Source organism: Malaclemys terrapin, chromosome 13, assembly GCF_027887155.1.
Source record: "Malaclemys terrapin pileata isolate rMalTer1 chromosome 13, rMalTer1.hap1, whole genome shotgun sequence".
Taxonomy (NCBI): domain Eukaryota; kingdom Metazoa; phylum Chordata; order Testudines; family Emydidae; genus Malaclemys; species Malaclemys terrapin.
This window is the reverse complement of record NC_071517.1, coordinates 26850257-26870630: the sequence shown is the minus strand read 5'-3', so window position 1 is coordinate 26870630 and position 20374 is coordinate 26850257. Positions and strand designations below refer to the sequence as shown.

General features: G+C 45.6%; 1 protein-coding gene across 2 annotated transcripts in view; it reads left to right on the top strand.

Moving 5' to 3' along the window:
• DHRS7C (dehydrogenase/reductase 7C) overlaps window positions 1–17677 on the top strand; it is a 52185-nt gene extending 34508 nt beyond the window's left edge. For both annotated transcript variants that reach the window (XM_054047380.1, XM_054047379.1), the window contains exons 5-7: window positions 2778–2870; window positions 11634–11789; window positions 17414–17677. In XM_054047380.1, the coding sequence (XP_053903355.1) occupies window positions 2778–2870; window positions 11634–11789; window positions 17414–17619 (455 nt within the window). In that variant the 3' untranslated portion in view covers window positions 17620–17677. The remainder of the gene's footprint in view (window positions 1–2777; window positions 2871–11633; window positions 11790–17413) is intronic.
• Window positions 17678–20374: the final 2697 nt, after the last annotated feature.

Sequence of the window (20374 nt, the reverse complement as noted above, 5' to 3'; positions counted from 1 at the left end):
GCAGTGAAGAGCTCAGAGAAGGTGTGTGAACCGAGTTTTCCTCCTGCATCGGTGCAACAGAAAACCAAAGGAACACAAAGAATTTCTGTGAGGGCCATTATGCACAAACTACACACTCTAAGAAGGATTGCTGGGCACCTCAGGTTATTGGCAGAAAGTGCCAGAAGAAGAAACACCTCACTGTGACCTGTCAAACAATTCAGCGACCAGCAACACAGAGTAACTGAACATCAAAGAAGACACCTTTGAAGACTGAACCTAAGAAAGGATTGAAATCAGGAATTCATCATGTGGAAAAAGACAAGAACTGTAGTGACATTGACCAAGACCTAGCACTGCATGTGTTATCAGAAGCTGGATTTTGAGATGGTATCTAGGTTACACCCTTGATCGAAGGAGTTCCTACAAGAATGGAGCTTGATACTGGAGCTGCTGTTTCACTGATTTCTGCCTATCACCAGACTTTGTCACAAGTTCCCCTGGAAGAAACCTCTGCAGTTTTGAGGATTTATACTGGAGAAAATTTAGTCCTAGAAGGAATACTCCAGGCAAAAATCCAGCTAGCTGGACAATCAGTCATTTACCCTTGTATATGATTGAAGGGAAGTGTCCACCATAATCTGGCAGACCTTGGCTTGTGATGCTCAAGATGATTGGACCGAGATCAAGGTGATCACAGAAGCACCTCAAAATCTTCAAGAAATACTGGACAGACATTCCAAAAATTTTAAAAAAGAACCTGGGCAGATGAGCAGAAGGTCACAGAAGCTCACTGCTAAATCTGACACTCAGTTGAAATATTGCAAGCCCAGAGTTGTGCCTTATGCTCTAAAGCCTCTGGAGGAAGCTGATTTAGACCGTTCAGTGAACACTGGAATCTTGTCACTGGTTTCACACAGTGAGTGGGCTATACCCATCATACCAATGATCAAGAAGGATTTTTATTACGAATATTTGCATTGTAAAAAGATAAACAAAAGAAACAGTATTTCAATTCACCTCATACAAGTACTGTAATGCAATCTCTTTATCATTAAAGTTTAACTTAGAAATGTAGAATTATTTATTATTTATTTATTTATTACATAACTCCCTTCAGCTGAGTGAGCCCTTGCTTGCAAAGGAGGGTGGATTTTACCTCAGAGGGTTGACATGCGGCAGGGGCAGAGAGGCTGGTGCAGGGAGACTGAGCTTGCCAGGCCCCTGTTCTCCTTGGCAGTGTTTCTCAAATTTTGTGTGCTGGCGACCTCGTTTGGATTTAAAAAAAAAGTGATGCCCCCCTATAAAAAATTGTGGACCCTCCCATTTTCAGCCGCAGGGTGTTAGGGGGCTTAGGGAGGGGGCTTCAGCCCCACTGGGTGCAGAGCTCAGGGTTTCAGTCCTGCTGAAGGCAGAGGGCTCCAGGCTTCAGCCCCACTTGAGGCTTAGGGCTCTGGGCTTCATCCTTGCTCAGGGCTTCAGCCTACTCGGTATGCAGGGCTCCAGGCATCAGCCTGGCTTGAGGCTCAGGGCTTCAGCCCTGCTCGGGCTCCAGGGTCCAGGCTCAGCTCCTCTGAGGGTGTGGGGCTCGGGGCTTCAGCCCTGCCCACCTCTGGATGGCCAGGCTGGGGCTTCTATCACCCCGCTACCCACAGAGCTCAAGGCTGGGGCTTCAGCCTCCTGCACCGCCTGAGGAGCTGTGGGCTGCAGCTTCAACCCCTTCCCCCTGCCTCCAACACCTCCCTCGCCACCCAGAGGTATGTGATTAATACATTAAAAATTAACATGTTAATTTTGTTTTCAGTTAATTGCAGGCATTAACTGTGATTAATTGACAGCCCTAATTACAACCCATACTTGATGGGGACCACATCCTGAATTAATCCTTCCTTAACCCCCTTTTCTGGCCTTCAAAAAACCGCCCAACCTCTCCAAGCTCATCATCAGAAGCCAGTCCCCACAGACCAGGAAATACCAACTCAAAGTGGCACCAGACCTTGCCAGAACAACAGATGCAAAATGTGTAGACATATCTCCATTGTTACAATGATCAACACCCTCCACAACACACCTTTCAAGATCTTTGAGTCCTACACATGCCTATCACAACATGTGGTGTACCTCATGCAGTGAACTAGATGCCCCAATAACAACTATGTGGGTGAAATTAGATAATCACTATGTTCTCAAATGAACTCTCACAGAAAAAAAATAATAAAAGATTAAAACACCCTACCACCCATGGGCAAATACTTTTTACAAAACGATAACTCCGTATCTGATCTCTCAGTCCTCATCCTCAAAGGAAACCTTCACAACACCTTCAAAAGATGAGCCTGAGAGATTAAATTCATAACTTTGCTAGACACTAAAAATCATGGACTGAATAGAGACACTAAATGTATGGCTTATTTTTATTAGAACAATCTATAACCAACTAATCCCCCTCCCCAGCCTTTCTAATCTCTCCCTCCCTCCCCGCCATGACTGGAGGGATGTTAACTGGCCACTTTCCCTTGAATGGTACCTTGAAATATGTGTTAACTATTTGTGCTAAACAATCTGCTCCAGGTTGTTTTTAGCTGTGACATTCTGAGTACATTTCCCAGACCTGAAGAGCTCTGTGTAAAGCTTGAAAGCTTGCCTCCTTCAGCAGCTGAAGTTGGTCAAATAAAATATATTACCTGTCTTTCTAATATCCTGGGACCAATAGGGCTACAACAGAATTTCTGTATCTCTGCTTAGTTCAGATTCATTTTTTTTTCACTTTTTCCTTCTTGTTGTTTTTGTTTTTTCAGCCCTTCTTCCCAACATGATCTCAAGAAGAACTGGCCAAGTTGTCCTAGTAAATAATATCCAAGGAAAATTAGGAGTCCCATTTCGTGCTGCTTGTAAGTCATTACAAGACAAAATTTACATTGTAAAGTGTGAACTATACCTATGACATGAAGATTATGATATTAGCTCATTAAATATGCTAATTTGGAGTAGGGTTCAGCAAATCATCTCTATGACTTCTGGGGTGAATAAATTGCAAAGAAGTGGCTAGTGTGGTATTGGGCTTTATTTATTTTTTAAATTTGTCATTATGTTCTATGCAGTTGTTAATATAGTTTTTTTAATTCACAACAACGATGGCCATGGACAACTGGGAAATATCAAATCAGGCTCAGATCCTGCAGTGGGTGGGCACGGAAATTAATGAGGCTTCCCATGGGTGCACATGCCTGCATCAGATTGCAGGACAGGGGCTGATGGCCCCACTAGTGTTATTGATGGGGTACATAAAAATACCCCAGAATCTATATGCTTCTGGAAATAACAGCAATGTATAGATCTGAGATAATAATACAACATTTACCAGAACCACATTTTAGTTACATACTTATTACATACATTTCAAGATTAATTCTTACGAGGCAGTGAGGGAACAGAGGTAATGGGCTAGATCCCCAGCTGGTATAAATTGGCATAGTTCCACGGAAGCCAATAGAGCTACACTGATTTACACCTACTGAAGATCTGGCCCACTGTTTGGGAGGACTGTTGCCAGAAATTAGTTATAAGTCTTCTAAACCAGCTTTTCATAATTCTCCTCTTTCCTTCCAATAAATAATTATCCTCCACATTTGCTACTCAAATATATTTTACAAAAATCACTTGCATTATATTAGCCATATGTTTCTTCAGAATCTAGTGGATCCAAGCGTATCTTGCAGGGTGCAATGTTTATAGCTCAGGTATGACTGACAGATTAAGATACTCAAACCTTTGGTGACTGCTTTACTGTCTGCCCTAGTGTGGTGTGGCAGGTAGGAAGCCTGGACAAGTATCAGGTTAAAATAATGTTAACTCTTTAGTAATCTGAACACAGGGTTGGACCCTAAGTACTTGTACCTGGGAAAGATAAGGACAGGAACCAGAAGAGGAAAGGGTCACAAAAGCCAAGAGCAAACAAGGTGTGAAGAAGGAGAGTGTGATCAGCAGTGTGGAATGCAGCTGAGAGGTCAGCAAGGATGAGGAATGAAGAGATGCCCTGGAAGTTCCCCAGGAAGCTGTTCTCAGAAACTTAGGCAAGAGCAGTTTAAGGGGAGTGGAGAGGGCTGAAGCCAGACTGGTGTTATCCTGGCTAGAGTTAGAGGACAGGAACTGCAAGAGACACATTCAAAGAGTCCGGAAGTGAAGGCTAAACTGGTGAGGGGGCAGCAGATAGAGAGGTGGGTGTTGGTGGTGTTGAAGTGATGTTTTTGATGTGGGAAGGCCAGATCATGGTGATATTGTGTGGAAGAGGAACTGAGAAGTTACTACCTAGTACCTGAGTAGTTAAGGAGGAGTATCAGGTGCTATACAGTTTGAGGAGTCTGATCTCTCTATGATCTTCATCTGTGCCTGCCTCCTCACTCTATGAGCGCTTCCTTTCAGCTGCCAAGAAGTAGACAAGGTCATCACCTCTCTGAGGCCTGCTCTACACCTAAAAGGTAGATTGATTTAGCAGCAGTACTCAGAGCTCTGAATTTGTCACACTCCTGAGAGAAGTAGTTAAGCTTATCTAACCCCCAGTGTAGACACTGCTTGGTCGACAGAAGAATTCCTTCATTGACCCAGCTACCACCTCTAAAGGGGTGGATTTACTACAGCAATGGAAAATCCCCTTCCTTCAGTGTAGCAAGTGTCTACTCTACAGTGCAACAGTAGAGTAGTTGCAGCTGTGTTTGTAGCATAGACATGCCTTGAGTATTAGAACCATAAGTGAGAAGGTATTTGCAGTGCTTATGAATTTCCAGGTGTCCCATGTAGTGCATTAAACCCCCCTGCCAGACATATTCCTGAGATTCAGGGGCCATTACCAGCCAGGAAAGAGAAGCCACAGAGTGTCGTTTTTAGTCTTTGTGGCCTCATTGAAGAAATCATCATCTACATGGAATCAACAGGACTTCTAGCAACATGGGGTATCCCGTGTTGGAAATCCACAGCCAGGATCTGCTCAGCAGGTTTTTAAGGAGTCCTATATGTGACAGCGGAAGGTTCTCTATAACTTGGACTCTTGTAAAACATTCAATACTATGCCACATGGGAAGTTATTAGTTAAATGAGAGAAGATGGGGATCAGTATAAGAATTATAAGATGTGCAAGGAACTGGCTAAACAGGAGAGGACAATGGATTGTGCTGAAAGGAGAATAATCAGACTAGAGGGTGGCTACCAGTGGAGTTTCTCAAGCACTGGTCTTGGGACCAATCTTATTTAATATTTTTATTAATGACCTTTGGCACAAAAAGTAGGAGTGTACAATAAAATGTGCTGAAGATACAAAGAGGCATCATCAACACAGAGGAAGATTGTAATATGCAGAAAGAACTGGATGGCCTTGAAGACCAGAGTAACAGAAATGGGAGGAAATTGAATAGTATGAAATGCAAGGTCATGCATTTAAGGTTTAACACTAAGAATTTCTGCTACAAGCTGAGCCAGTTGGAAGCAACAGAGGACGAGAGAGACCTGCATATTGTGGTTTATCATAGGATGATAATGAGCCTCCAATGTAATGTGGCTGCAGAAAACACAAGTGCAATCCTGGGATATATCAAATGCGGGATTTCCAGTAGAAATAGAAAAGTATCAATGCCACTGCACAAGGCACTGGTAAAACCGCCATTGGAATATTGTGTACAATTCTGGTCACACGTTCAAAAAAGATGAAATCAGATTGGAACAAGTGCAGAGAAGGGCTACTAGAATGATCAGGGGAACAGAGAACCTGTCTTATGAGTGGAGACTCACAGAGCTTGGCTTGCTTAGCCTAACACAAAGCAGGCTGAGAGGGGATCTGATTGCTCTCTAAAAATAGAGCTATGAAAACTATTTAAGCTAAAATACAATGTTGTCACAAGAACAAATGGGTGTAAACTGGTCAGGAACAAATTCAAACTGGAAATTAGAAGAAGGTTTTTAACCACCAGAGTGGTGAGGTTTTAGAATAGCCTCCCACTATGAGTTGTGGGGCAAACAACCTCATTAGTTTTAAGAGCAAGCTGGATACATTTATAAGTGCAGTTGTATGATGGGGGGAAGACTGGTTCAGCAGCCCTGGGGGTCCCATTTGGTTCATGTCTTATGTCCTAAAATCTCATGTTTTAGGGCTTCAGCTGGTCACTTGCAGGGGCCAGAAAGGGATTTTTTCCCCTCAGTGTATTCTGGTTTTGGAGGGCTTTTTTGTTTGTTTCTTTTTCTCCTTGCTCTCAAGCTTCAGGATGGCCATGTCTGGAGATGGGACATTGGATGGGGAAGGCCAGGGCCCTGAAGTGGCACTGAAAATTTTCTCTCTCAGATGCTTAGCTGGCTGGTTCTTGCTCATATTCTCAGGGTTTAACTGGATCATGAAAGATTTGGGCACAGGTCTCTTGCCAGGATCATCTGGATATCTCTCACTAAATCATTTCCCTATCATTGCAGGGGCCTTGGGCACTGGTGTACCTTGTTTCCTCCAATTCTCTCCCTGTGACTCACAATAGTTTAGTCTCCTGTTGGCTACAATATTTTGATTTAATTTCTGTTGTTGGATTGAGTTGGTGGCCTGTTATATATGGGAGGTCATACTAGATTACTTAGAGGTCCTTTCTGGCCTTAAAGTCTATGATTCTTTAATCTACCCAACAAAGCCAGAACCAAAGCCAACAGCTTGTAGTTGAAGCTAGACAAATTCACACTGGAAATAAGGTACAAATAGTTAACAGTGAGAGTAACTGGAACACTGAAACAGCTTCCTAAGAGATGTGGTAGCTTCCCATTCAGTTGCAGTCTTTACATCAAGACTGGATTTGTTTCTAAAAGACACACTATAGTCCAACCAGAAGTTATTGGGCTCAGTGTAGGAGTCACAGGATTCCATGGCCTGTGCAATGCAGGAGGTCAGACTAGCTGATCATAATGGCCCCTTCTGGCCTTAAATTTCATTAATATATGGTGATGAGCATCTCAACAAGCATCCTCATAAGACACAGATGTCATGGTCTTTTATATTCACCCAGAGCTGGGGACAGGAAGGAGCTTAGGCACTGTAAAGGGAGTAGTGATGACTAAAGGAGTGACATCATGTGGGGAACCAAAACATGAGGGCATTTGCTTCTGGAGTAACAAACCACTGGAGCCAGATCCTTGCCATTTGGAGGAAGCTGTGTAATGGGCCTTTAGAAAAGGAGGCATCATATCCCAATATGCTTCACCAAGGGACATCCTCTACAAGCAGGGATCTGTGTAATGGCAAAGGAAGAAGCCACCATTTGGCACCAGATACCTCATAGGAGATCCTGTGGGCCAGAGGGGCAGAAAGCCCTCACTGGAGTCTGGCTTGTTCACTGTGAACTCAGTAAATTCCTACATGCCGGATGGGATTACTAGGGTTACCATACGTCCAGATTTTCCTTGACATGTCCGGCTTTTTGGGCTTCAAATCCCCGTCCGGGGGAAATCCCAAAAAGCCGGACATGTCCGGGAAAATCGGGACATGCGGGGCCGGCGGTGCTGGGCCAGGGGCTGGGGCCGGGCCGGAGGCCGGGCTGGCGGTGCTGGGCCGGGGGCCAGGGGCCGGGCCGGCGGTGCTGAGCCGGGGGCCGGGGGTGCTGGGCCAGGGGCCGGCGGTGCTGGGCCGGGGGCCGGGCCGGCGATGCTGGGCAGGCCGGGGGCTGGCCCGGGGCTGGCACCCCAGGGCCCGAGCCGACCCAGGCTGGAGACGCCGGGGGGGCCAGACTGGGCCGCGCCTCCTCCCCCCACCCCCCCTTACCTGCTTCAGGCTTCCCGCGAATCAAATGTTCGCGGGAAGCAGGGGAGGGGGCGGAGTTGGGGTGGGGACTTTGGGGAAGGGGTGGAGTTGGGGCGGGGCCCCGTGGAGTGTCCTCTTTTTGGACACTCAAAATATGGTAACCCTAGGATTACATTACAAGTGGATGGAGTTCTAGTACAGGCAGGGTTGGATACAGGAGCAGTGTTCATGGAACCTTGCTCTCTTCAACAAAGAGTTCTGGTCCTCTTTCTAGGCTTGGAAGAGACAATTTCCCTTCCTTGGTACCAGCCTAACCAACACATTCATTTATAGTAATCTACAAAGAAGCAGGATGTGCAATCAGTTGGCCAGACTCTAGAGGTACCTATTTTCAAATTAACATATTAACACATTAAGTTTATGCAAAGTTAATTTATGTGGGTGTTTCCTCCCGTTCACACACAAACACTCTCTCATGAGTATGGAAGTGCTTTCAGTCTGGGCCAGCCTGGTTCAGAGCAGGCTATAGGCTAGAGCCTGGGTGCTGCTTTCACCTTGCATTGAGGATGCAGGCTAATTCTCCAGTGTTGATAGTCTTCCAATGTCTTCTCACAAGTCCCTGTGTGCCCAGAACAACACACAAGTTTCCCATAATTCACTTAAAGTGATCCAGCTGACTGCAGCATTAAAAACCATTCTGTCCCCAGAAACACACAGAGAAGTGCAGCATCAGTAAGGACACAGTAATTTGGGTATGGTTTGCAGTGTGGCTGCTCCCACCCTGACAAGGTTAATTGGGGTGCTCAGGCCCAAGTGCTGATCAACTAACTCTGCAGTGAAGACACCCCCTGTCTGGACAGTTCTGTTTGGCTCGGTTTCTGTCTTTCTTCGACTGTCCTACTAACACACATTGCTGAAGTATCATGAGCTCCAAAGGTTAAAAAATTATAGGTCAGATCCCAAAAAATCATGAAACTTTAAAAAAATGATTATATCAGATTTCTGGATCTGTCTTTTCCTTGTTGATTCCTTCCCCCATCCCAGTATGTGTATGTGATAATTAGAGTTGCCAGCTGTGACATACCAGGATACAATCCAGATCAATGAGTAGCTGTGTCATCCCACCCTGTAATATGGGGTGCCCTTTACTCTGCTTTGCTTTGCTGCTCCAACCTGGACTGCTCACAAACAGCCTCCAGCATGTAAGTCACTCCCAGCTACATCTGTGTGTGCTCCAGCCAGCCAGTCACACCTTGGCTCTTCCCAGCCTAGGTTATGCTGCAGGGTGACCCCAACACACTCCCAGGTTTAGGTTTTCCTCCAGAAATGTATGTTCTATACTGCCCAACCCTCTACTGGACAGTACAAATATGTTAAGTCCCTTATTCGTTTAACAGAATAATATGCACACAATTTGTTACCCCAAATGAAGGTACCCAGATGCTTCAACTTGAACACACTGGATTAGATAAAATAGTAAAACAAGTTCATTAACTTCAAAGAGCTAGATTTTAAGTAAGTATAAATAATGAGGCATTAAAGCCGGAAGTGGTTACAAGGAAAATAAAGATAAAATACATACTGGTGCCTAACTTAATAAACTATGTTAGATTCAAAGCAAAGTTTTCTCACTACATGCTTTCAGCAGTCTTGCTGACCAAACTCATTAGGTCAGGACTCCCTCCCACCCCCAGAGTCCAACCACCTCTTCCTTTGTCTATTCAGGTGCAGTGAATGTGATGGGCAGTGTGTGTGTGGGGAGGGTGCCTTGGGGTGTTTGCATTTCCTTTTTATAGTTTCAGTTCCCCTCTTCAAAAACATCCAGCTGAGAACCAGGAGCCAAAGAGTCTATGTGGAAGGACAGTCTCTACTGTTTTTTTTCACCTGTTTGAACTTCCTTTGTTTTCCTTTCTGCTTGATGACTCTGTTTCCTGCTTAAATGCAAATTAAGGCAAGCACACATTCCTTTCTTTATTTAGGACAGACCTGACTTCTGCCTGGGCAGGGCTGTGGGGTTTGGAACATGCGTTAATAACACCAGACAGGGGAATCTTATAATTTCACATACAGTGTTGCCATACATATTTTACCAGGACAATACTGACCAGCCAATTATGATTTTTCAAATGATACCATACAAGGTGTAGGTCTGGCTTAACATAAGTGACTTGCCTCATTTCTAGGTGGGCATGACTGGAAAGGTGAATGGGGGCTTGACAAACTGTATGCTAGAGTCAGGATAGTGCTAACTAAGATAAGCAGTAGCACCCTGATGCTAGAGACAATGGACAAAATAAAACTGGAATGTAAAGATCAGGTTCCCCGTGAACAGCGCATGGATAGAGCATGCTGTACAGGGATTGGTTCCTGCAAAGTAACCAATCCAATAAAAAATGTGTGATTTAATGTAAAGCAAATACAAGTAATGTGTTAATATATATAAAGGAAGAGGTTTTCTGTGTAACTTTGGATATGTGGTATGCCCTATACCCACCCCTACCTTCGAGTCTGATAAACACAGAGTAGCTTTGCTGTATGTCAAATAAAGGAACCTGAATGATGAAATCCAGAATAGAACTGAGTGTTTTGGATCCCAGAGAACTGGATGAAGTGTTCTCCCAGAACTGGAAAAGGGGTTCTGGATAAGCCAAGTGGAAAAGGTCTCAGAGGGAATCTCAACAAAAGGCATGCTTTGTATAAAGATTATTAGAATACTGTGTAGGATGTAAATACAGGGGTGTATTCAGTCACACCAACTCTCCCAGATTTATTGAGGGAGGTGATTCTGTTCCCAGCAGCAGGAGCCCTCGCTGCTGTCTGATGGTGCAGAATATTCAGCTTTTCTTCAGACCCCCAAATCCCATGAATTAATTCTGGCTCTCCCACCCTGACACCTACCTAATCCCCAGCCCTGCCACTAATTATATGCCCCCACTGCATGTCAATGCTTGCCCAATGTCTGCACCCCCACCCCGCTCAGCAATTAATTCTGCTCCTCAGACTTCAAATCAATTCTGCCCCCATATCTGACAGTCACCCAGGCCCAGCATCTGTCCTGTGCCCCCTCTACCCTACACCTCTGCTTCTGCTGCAGCTCTTGGGGGATCTTCACAGCCTGCTTGCAGGCCTTGGAGGGTCAGCTCCAGTTGGCCCCTCTTCACTCCCCCTCCTCCTTTTCCCAGGCCTGGTATTGCAGGATTCGGGGACAGAAGAGCAGGGAGCAGAGTGACCCATTACATGGAGAGCTGCCCTGAACTGCTGGGATATTTCTGCTCCTTCTCCCTGCTCTCCTACACAAAAAGTATTCTCTGGCTCCCATGGCAGGGGGGAAAGTTCTGCCTGCCCCCTGCCCCTACTTCCTGAGCACAGAAGCCAATCGGAGGTACAGGCTGGACTGGAAATGTGTGATGGCTGGTGTTTCTCAATAATGCTAGCCTAGCTCCAGCAGGGCTCAAAATTGGGTTATTCTATGAAATGGCTGGAGCTGGCAACTATTTTTAACTCAGACACCGATTAACAGATTTCCTTGTAAATTCTTATAAAAATTATTCTGTATGCAAAGAATAAGCGCTATAAGTTTGGGGAGATACAATCTATTTAACCAAAGCGGTTAAATCCCCGGTTTAAACCTTACATTCAACTCAACTATGCTCAACTTAGCTATGAAATGGTGATCAGTGCTTTCATAACTGTGTCTGTATGATGTACCACTGGGTGTCCATTTCACCTGTCCTCAGTTGCAGAGTGAATCTCTTCGATCGTTGACTTTGGTTTCCTCTCCTCTCTCTGGAAAACTGTTACCATGTGCAGGCAGAGTTACGAAGCAGAAATGTCAAGGCATAAGTCAGTGTTTCTGCATTTTATAAGGCTGTTTCTCCTATTGCTTTTCTCTTAGATGCTGCTTCTAAGCACGCTGCACAAGGATTTTTTGATTGTCTTAGAGCTGAAGTGGAAGAATTTGATGTTTGTATCAGCACCGTGAGTCCAACATTCATCCGTTCATACCATGTTCAACCAGAGCCTGGCAACTGGGAGGCCTCCATTTGGAAATGTAAGGTTCAAAGAACAAATGAGAGCCAAAGGAGTAGTAGAAGTGGAGGATAGTGAGGTAGGGGGTGGGTGGATAAAGGGAGACAAGAGGACCATGTTTTAAAGTGGATCAGAGCTGATCAAAAAGCTCTGGAGAAATGTTGGTGCATGGCAGCAGAGTCCACACATTACTGCAGGGTAGATTTGCATCCCAGCTTGCTGAGAACTAAGGGTATGTCTACCCAGCCTGTGGAAGTGAGCTTCTCAGTCCAGGTGGACAGCTCTAAAAATAGATGTATTGACAGCTCTTTGAAGTTGCAGTTTGGGCTGGAGCCTGGGCTCTGAAGCCCACTCCCGTCCTTAGACAAACTATAAGTGTTCATTGAGACAAGCCCCCAGAGAGAACAGATGATGGGGGCAGAATAAAAGAGAGATTGCATAAGTCATGTGAGCAGTGTAGGGAGAGGAGGGAGAAACAGGGGAGAGTGTAATGGAGTGTGTGAAAAGAAAGGTGCCAGGCAGAGAAGTGAAAGTGAGGGGGCTGTGATGGGGAAAGGAAGTGGAGATGGGGAAAGGTGTGATGGGAGCATGGAAGAGAAGGCCAGCAAGAAGGGCAGGTGAGGAAGGGAAGAACAGTGGAGAAGGAGTATAATTGGGGTATTGAGAAGAAACAGTGAATGAGTTCAGCTTGGGTGACAGAAAAGACCATGCAACTTTACTCACCATTCTGCCAGAGGAGTATTCGACTGGGAAAGCTTTTGCAGCCAGTTGATTTGATCCTGTATCGCCAACCCAAAGCACTGAGTCAGGCCCCTAGAAATCATGAGAATGACTTAAAAGTACTAAATGTTGGGTCTGTTTCTTTACCATCTGGTCTCAGTCTTTAGTTTTCACTCAGTTCACCTTTTCAGGCTTTTCCTCATGTCAGGTGGGCTAAAAACTGGGTGTTTGGTGGTCCGTGTGTGAGATGAATTTGATGGGTCTGAGCTCTGATGACTCAAGCTCCCCACTGTACTTTGCCTTAATGCGGTGGCTTCCAAACTTTTTGCCAATATGACCCCATTTTAGTGATTTATCCTCCTGCGACCACAGACAGCAAGGAAAATGCCATTTTGAAGAGCAAAATGGCATTCTCCACACAGTGTGTCTTCACATGCATTGTTTTGTGTAGTCCATTGGTTCGACAATGATGTTTTCATGCTAGCTCTTTTTGTGGATTCTGGAGTGACTCTGAAGTCCAAAGTGTGACACGTATGCTTGTGAGCAGATCGGGCAGACAAAGTCATTGGTGAGTGTCTTGGTAGCTATAGTAGTGGTATGAACAGAGGTGAAAGTAAGCCGGTACGGGCCAGTACAGAGGACCGGTAAGAAAAGGTGCAGTAGCTACCGGCAAGAAAATGGAGCATTCTCTCCCTCTCTGACTCCTCCTCCTGGCTCCAGCAATATTGAGGGTCCAGGGGCCCGGCTCCACGAATGTTCAGGGCCGGGTCTCCCCCCTGGCCCCACCTGCTGCCCCCCCGCGCCTCCCCTGACTGTGGGCTGGCCCCCCTTTGCTGCCCCCATGCACCTCCCTTCTGTGTCTCTCCCCTAAATCTCCATGCTGCCTGCCTGCATTAATTGCCACCGCAGGGTCCTAGTGCCACTCCCACTACTGCCAGGGCAGGCTGCCCTTCCCCCTCAGACCCTTTCATTTTCCGGTGGGATCCTCCACCATTAGAGCCGCCCCCCCTTGCCCGCAGTCACCGCTCTTGCCCCATTCTGGGCAAGGGAAAGCCCCATCCCCCACCCCCAGTAAGGCTGCAGTGAGGGGCAGCAGCACGGGAGGAGGCATGTGATGGCAGCCCCTCCGGCATGGCACCCACCACAGGGGAGGCGAGGGGCATTCCTGGACCTGAGAGGGGCCCTATGAGCACGTGCAGTGACAGTGTGGGGGTGAGTGTGCTGCCGGGGGGGAGAAGGGGGTCCTTACCCCAGAGCTCGCTGCTGCCGGCAGGGAGAGGGCTGGGTGGAGTCCTCCTCTCTGGCTCCAGTCCCAGGGCAGCCTGCCTGCATCCCAAACTCATCCCCAGCCCTGCCCCACCCCAGAGCCCACACCCCCAGCCAGAGCCCTCATCCCCCCACACCCCAACCCTCTGTCCTAGCCCTGAGCCTCTCCAACACCCCAATTCCCTCATCTCCAGCCCCAGCCAGAGCCCTCATCCCCATGCACCCTAACTCTCTGCCTCAGCCCTGAGTCCCCTCCCACACACCAAACCCCTCATCCCCAGCCACACCCCAAATCCACGCCCAGCCTCACCCCACAGCCCTCACCCTGCACCCCCTCTTATCCCCAAACTCCCTCCCATAACCTGCACCCCCTCTCTCTGCACTCCTTCCCATCCCCAAACTCCCTCCCAGAGCCTGCACCCTGCACCCCTCCTGCACCCCAGTCCCCTGCCCCAGCCCAGGGCCTGCACCCCAGACCTCCTTCCCCATCCAAACTCCCTCCCAGAGCCTTGGGCAGGTTGGGGGTGGAGTTGGGGGGGCAGAGTTTGGGCAGGGGCAGGTTCTGGGCACCACCAAAATTTCTACAAACCTGCCACCCCTGCCAGCAAGAGCTGGTGCGCCATACTGGGGTGGACCAGCTTCCTGAGGCAGCAATTTAAAGGGCTGGAGCCCAGGGCCCTTTAAATTGCCGCCAGAGCCCCACTGCCAGAGCCCTGGGGTAGCAGCGGCGGGGCTCGGGTGGCGATTTAAAGGGCCCAGGGCTCCTGCCGCCACTACCGCCCTGGGCCCTTTAAATCACCGCTGGAGCCCCACTGCTGCTACCCCAGGGCTCCGGGGACAATTTAAAGGGCCTGGGCACAATCATCCGCAAAGAGTGCTTCTCTTATTAGAAGACTGAACCGTCATGTCTGTATCTGATGTATATGCGTCTGTTGAGCCTGTTTGTAGCATGGTTGAGAACTTGGGTGAAGAAGAGATTGAATAATACCAGGGCAAGGACACAGCCTTGTTTGACTCCATTTGAAATGGGAAAGGAGACAGTCAGATCTCCATTAAAAAGTACCTGACTTTGCATCCCCTCATGGAATAAATGAATGATCTTTAACAGTTTTGGTGGGCAACCAAATTTGCTGAGGATCATCCATAATCCTCCTCTGTTGACTGCATCAAATGCTTTTGTCAGATCAATGAAGATACTGAAGATACTGTTTTTCTATATGTTCAAATATATTGATTTCAATTACAACACAATACAAAGTGTACAGTGCTCCCTTTATATTATTTTATTACAAATATTTGCACTGTAAAAAAGATAAAAGAAATAGTAATTTTCAATTCACCTCATACAAGTACTGTAGTGCAATCTCTTTATCATGAAAGTGCAATTTATAAATGTTGAATTATTGTTTTTTTTTACATAACTGCACCCAAAACCAAAACAATGTAAAACTTTAGCACCTACAAGTCCACTCAGTCCTACTTCTTGTTCACCCTATTGCTAAGACAAACAAGTTTACATTTAGAGGAGATAACTTTTGTAGCCAGCATTGCAAGGCATTTATGTGCCAGATATGCTAAATATTCATATGCCCCTTCATACTTCGGCCCCCATTCCAGAGGACATACTTCCATGCTGATGATACTCATTAAAAAAAATGTGTTAATTACATTTGTGACTGAATTCCTTGGGGGAGAATTGTATGCCTCCTGCTCTGTGTTTTACCCTCATTCTGCCATATATTTCATGTTATAGCAGTCTCAGATGATGACATAGCACATGTTGTTCAATATAAGAACATTTTCACTGCAGATTTTACAAAAAGCAAAGAAGACACCAATGTGAGATTTCTAAAGATAGCTACAGCACTCGACCCAAGGTTTAGGAATCTGAAGTGCCTTCCAAAATCTGAGAGAGACGAGGTGTGGAACATGCTGTCAGAAGTCTTAAAAGAGCAACACTTTGATGTAGAAACTACAGAACCCGAACCACCAAAAAGGAAAATCAACCTTCTGTTGGTGGCATCTGACACAGATGATGAAAATGAATGTGTATTTGTCTGCACTGCTTTGGATCGTTATTGAGCAGAACCCTCTATCAGCATGGAAGCATGTCCTCTGGAAGGTGGTCAAAGCATGAAGGAGCATATGAATGTTTATCATATCTGACACATAAATACCTTGCAACGCTAGCTAACAACATGTGCTATGTCATCATCTGAGACTGCTATAACAGTGCCATGCAAATGCTTGTTCTCACTTTCCAGTGACATTGTAAATAAGAAGCTGGCAGCATTATCTCCCGTAAATGTAAATAAACTTGTTTGTCTGAGTGATTGGGTGAACAAGAAGTAGGACTGAGTGGACTTGTAGGCTCTAAAATTTTACATTGTTTTATTTTTGAGTACAGTTATGTAAAAATATAATAATTCAACATTTGTAAGTTACACTTTTATGATAAAGAAATGGCACCACAGTACTTGTACAAGGTGAATTGAAAAATACTATTTATTTTGTTTATCTTTTTTACAGTGCAAATTTTTGTAATAAAATAATACAAAGTAAGCACTGTATATTTTGTATTCTATGTTATAATTTAAATCAATATATTTGAACATGTAGAAAACATACAAAATATTTAAATAAATGGTATTCTATTATTGATTAACAGTGCAATAAAAACTGCAATTGTGATTATTTTTTTAATCTCTCAATTAACTGTGATTCATTTTTTTAATCGTTTAACAGTCCTAATTCATAAACATATTCTTCCCACCACCCCCAAGTATCCCTCCACAATAATATCCCCCGATTGCCGGCTTCTTTTGATATTGACAATATATCACATAAAATGTATATTCAGAACTATGCATAAAACACCAAAGGCCTGACTCTGATCGCTCTCTCTTGGAATCAGAAGTAATTCCATTGACATCACAGAGCTCTATACAACAGGTACAAGGACATTCAGAACCAGGCTTTTATTCCTAACAAAGAAACAAAGACAAACATGTAGGGTTGTGTAGGGTGTGCATGTCTCCTGAGAGGAGAGTGAATGCTAAGTGATTATTATGTGGCAGTGAGGAGTTACCTGGGTACCTTAATTGCATTTCCAGACTTTCTAACAGTTTCTAAGGGTTTTTCCTTAATTTACGGGAATTCTATAGCTCTAAGTGTAATATTTTTAGGTGCTGGTGCTGGTGGTGGCAACTGGTAATGTTACCTGAACTCCACTGAAGTATGCTTTTAACCTTCTTCTTAAACAAAGCTTCTTGTCTGAAAATTTCTTCAGGGTTTTAAAAACATTAAAGATGTGCTCAATGTTGGAAAGGCCTGTAGACTTTCCAATTCACACAAGGATGATGTGTATGGGAAAAAGGAAGCCAGGAGAAAGAGGGAACAGAAGGAGATCTTTTTAGAGGAGAGCTGTAAAACGATTAAATGAGCTGGGGATGGAGGGAGAGAGGAGGGAATGGGACAGATGGAGGGTGGGAGTGGGAAGAACTAGGGGTTCAGGAAGCAGGTTGGGGTCTTCTTAGCACTAATTCACAGCTGGTCTGTCTGCTGCTCCATCGCTCCCCAGGTCTGCCTCAGTGCAGCTACACTTTTGTCCTGCTCCACACCATCTGGCTGCTGCTCACTCCTCTCTGGTCTGATTTACAGTCTTTTTCAGAAAGCTGGCATATGGCGTGCATCCAATGGAGGTTGCTGAGGAAGTTCTGCGCACAGTGAGCAGAAAGAAACAGGAGGTGTTTATGGCCAACGCCATCCCCAAGGCAGCTCTTTACATTCGCACTTTCTTTCCGGAATTGTTTTTTGCCATCATTGCGTCTGGTGTTAAGGAAAAGCAGAGGGTAGAAGAGAAATGATTTTGTTCAGCTCTTTTTTCTGTTTGAGGCCTGAATAAAGTCTGTGTTTCAAGAGTGAGCATTTTCAGCTTCCCTTTCAGTGAACAATAAAGCTGCCAGTAAAGCCAGGTTGCTGCTAGACTACAGCAGGGACTAGCACAAATGCCTTTAAAGATTGCACCTCTCCCAGAGCCCGTGACTAAGATAAAGTGGTTCTGTTATTTGTATTAAAGTAGCACCTAAGGCCCCACTGTGCTGCATGGACACGGAGTGAGAGACAGCCCCTGCTCCAGATACTGGACAGTCTATAACTAGACAAGACAGACAGAGGATGGAGGGAAGAGTGCTAACCCCTGCTGGGGCTCCCCCGAGACCTCTTCCACTCATTTTCCCAAGTACTCAGTTCAACTCCAGGCATTGTCACTCAGGTATTTTTATTTGGCATCCAGCAATGCTAGGCTGAGTTGATCAGACTCAGACCCTGTGGGATGGATGCAGGGTATATCAGTTCCAAAGTTACACAGAAACCCTTTTACTTTATATTCATTATACATCTCATTGCATTTACTATACATTGCATTACATGTTTTTGGATTGGCTTGGTTACTTTGCAGGAACCAATCCCTGTGCAGCATGTTCTGTTCCCAGCTATGGTGATTACAGCCTGAGGGCCAGAGGGTGAGTTGGGGGATAGCTCAAGGGCGTGAATATATGTGTATAGGGCAATTGAACTGGATACTGGCACCATTTTCCAGAGGTAGTGGTGATTTTAGTTAATATCGCACTCCGGAGGGTAACAGAGACTGAAACGGAACAGCTCCTGCAGGTGTCTGGCTGCAGACCAGGGCTGTATGATGCTAGCCTGTGTGCTGCAATGCTGAAGTAACCACTGAGTGATGTGGGAAAGTGTCCTACCATAGTGGAAGAAATAAAGCATCCCTCCCCAGAAACATTTGACAAAGGATTTCAGACCTCCTCCAGGAAGGTTTCATTGAGATCTTAATGGACGATTCATGGGACATCCTGATGCACATAAACAAACTGTTCCGCATGGCCCCCTCTTTCTAACTCAATAGGGGAATGAGAAGCAGATAGCAACTTTTCTATTGGTTGTTTCACTATCTCTTCTAGCTTCAGAGTAATCAACATATGTGTCCTGCTACTTTGGGAGTTCCATCCCTGCAATTTCAAAGCAAACTGAATACTTATCAAAGGTTCCTTCCCTTGCATCAGGCTCACCCATGCTGGACCATAGGGATGGGCTGGACTGCCCAGGAGTCAAAAACAGGTCTGGGCTCACTGCAGCACTGGATTCCCCTGATCACCTGTCCCCCATACTCTTCCTCCTGTTCCACCTCCTCCTTGCTGTTCACATGACTCATGCTCCCCCAAAGTGTCCACAGGGCTCTTGGGGGTAGTGGTCGGGATCTCTTTGTTTTTCTGTAATTTTGCCTTGTCAGTTGCTACCATGATCTTTTGAACCTGTAAAATCTGCATCTGAACCCAGGCTTCTGACAGGGCCGTTGTAACCAGATGGACTGGAACCATATTAGTTATATCCTCCCACAATCTCATTGTCCTTCCCATTAAGGCCTAGCAAGGGGGAAATCCTGTGGATTTGCATTCCTTAAGTTTGATGTGCCATGTATCAGTGGTAATACTTCATTCCAGTTGCTGCCTGTTGCAATTTTTTTTTTTTTTTATTTGATGGTTCTATTCATTTGCTTAACCTGTCCTGCTGCTGCTGGATGACAAGGAATGTGAAACTTTTGATCACTGACCAGCAGGTTGCACACTTCTTTGACAACTGACTCCACAAATCCACTCCCATTGTTGGAGTCAATAGCATTAAGCACCCCCAATCTGCAGAACAGATAGTACCTCAATTGCTTTGCTGTAGTTATGACAGTCATCTCTAACAATGCCTCCACTACTGAACTGGATGTATGGATTCCTTATGTTCATGTGACTGCCTCTGGGGCAGTGAGTCCTTTCCTACAAGTAAAATGTAGGTGTGCATTTGACAATATTCAAGTTTGAACTTGGAAACCTCCAAAAAGGTCTCCACTAATTGGGGTACCCATGCAGACATATCCTGCCCATTTTGTACAGGTATTTTCTGTGCATTTTAAATTGATTCCAAACCTGCAGCCATGGGCATGACACATCCTTCCTCATTCCCCCAAAGCATTATGTTAGCCAAATCCACCACTAATTTCATTTCCACTATAACCTACTTACAACCTCCAAGCAGACAGACCAGAAAGACAGCCTCCAAGCAGCATGTTACTGCCACAAGGGGTGATTGTTTTAATGGTTTTGTTTGAGGGGGTGGTGTTTGGAGCCAAACAGCCAATCAATACAGGACAGAGACTGGCCCAAAGGAACACTGCAGAAAGCAGTCTGATTACATCATCAGTGTCTGTCAGTCAGTCCCTGCTACAGCTACCTGTGTCTGTACTCAACTTCCTCCCTACTTCTTCCCCCACCCCATCCAGTGTAGCTGTACCTGCTGCAGCTGCCTTGTGGCTCAATCTCTGCACTTCTCTCAGGAGATATTTGCTTTCTAAACTGGTAGGAGGAGAGAGACTGGTGTGATAATCAGATGAACGTGCATTCAACTGTCCTGTTATCCTGGAGAGACAAGGTGGGTGAGGTCATCTCTTTTAATGGACCAACTTCTGTTGGTGAAGAAGAAAAGCTTTGAAGCTACACTGAGCTTGCCTCTGGGTTTGGGAAATGTACTCGGAGTGTCACTGCTAAATACAAGGTGGAA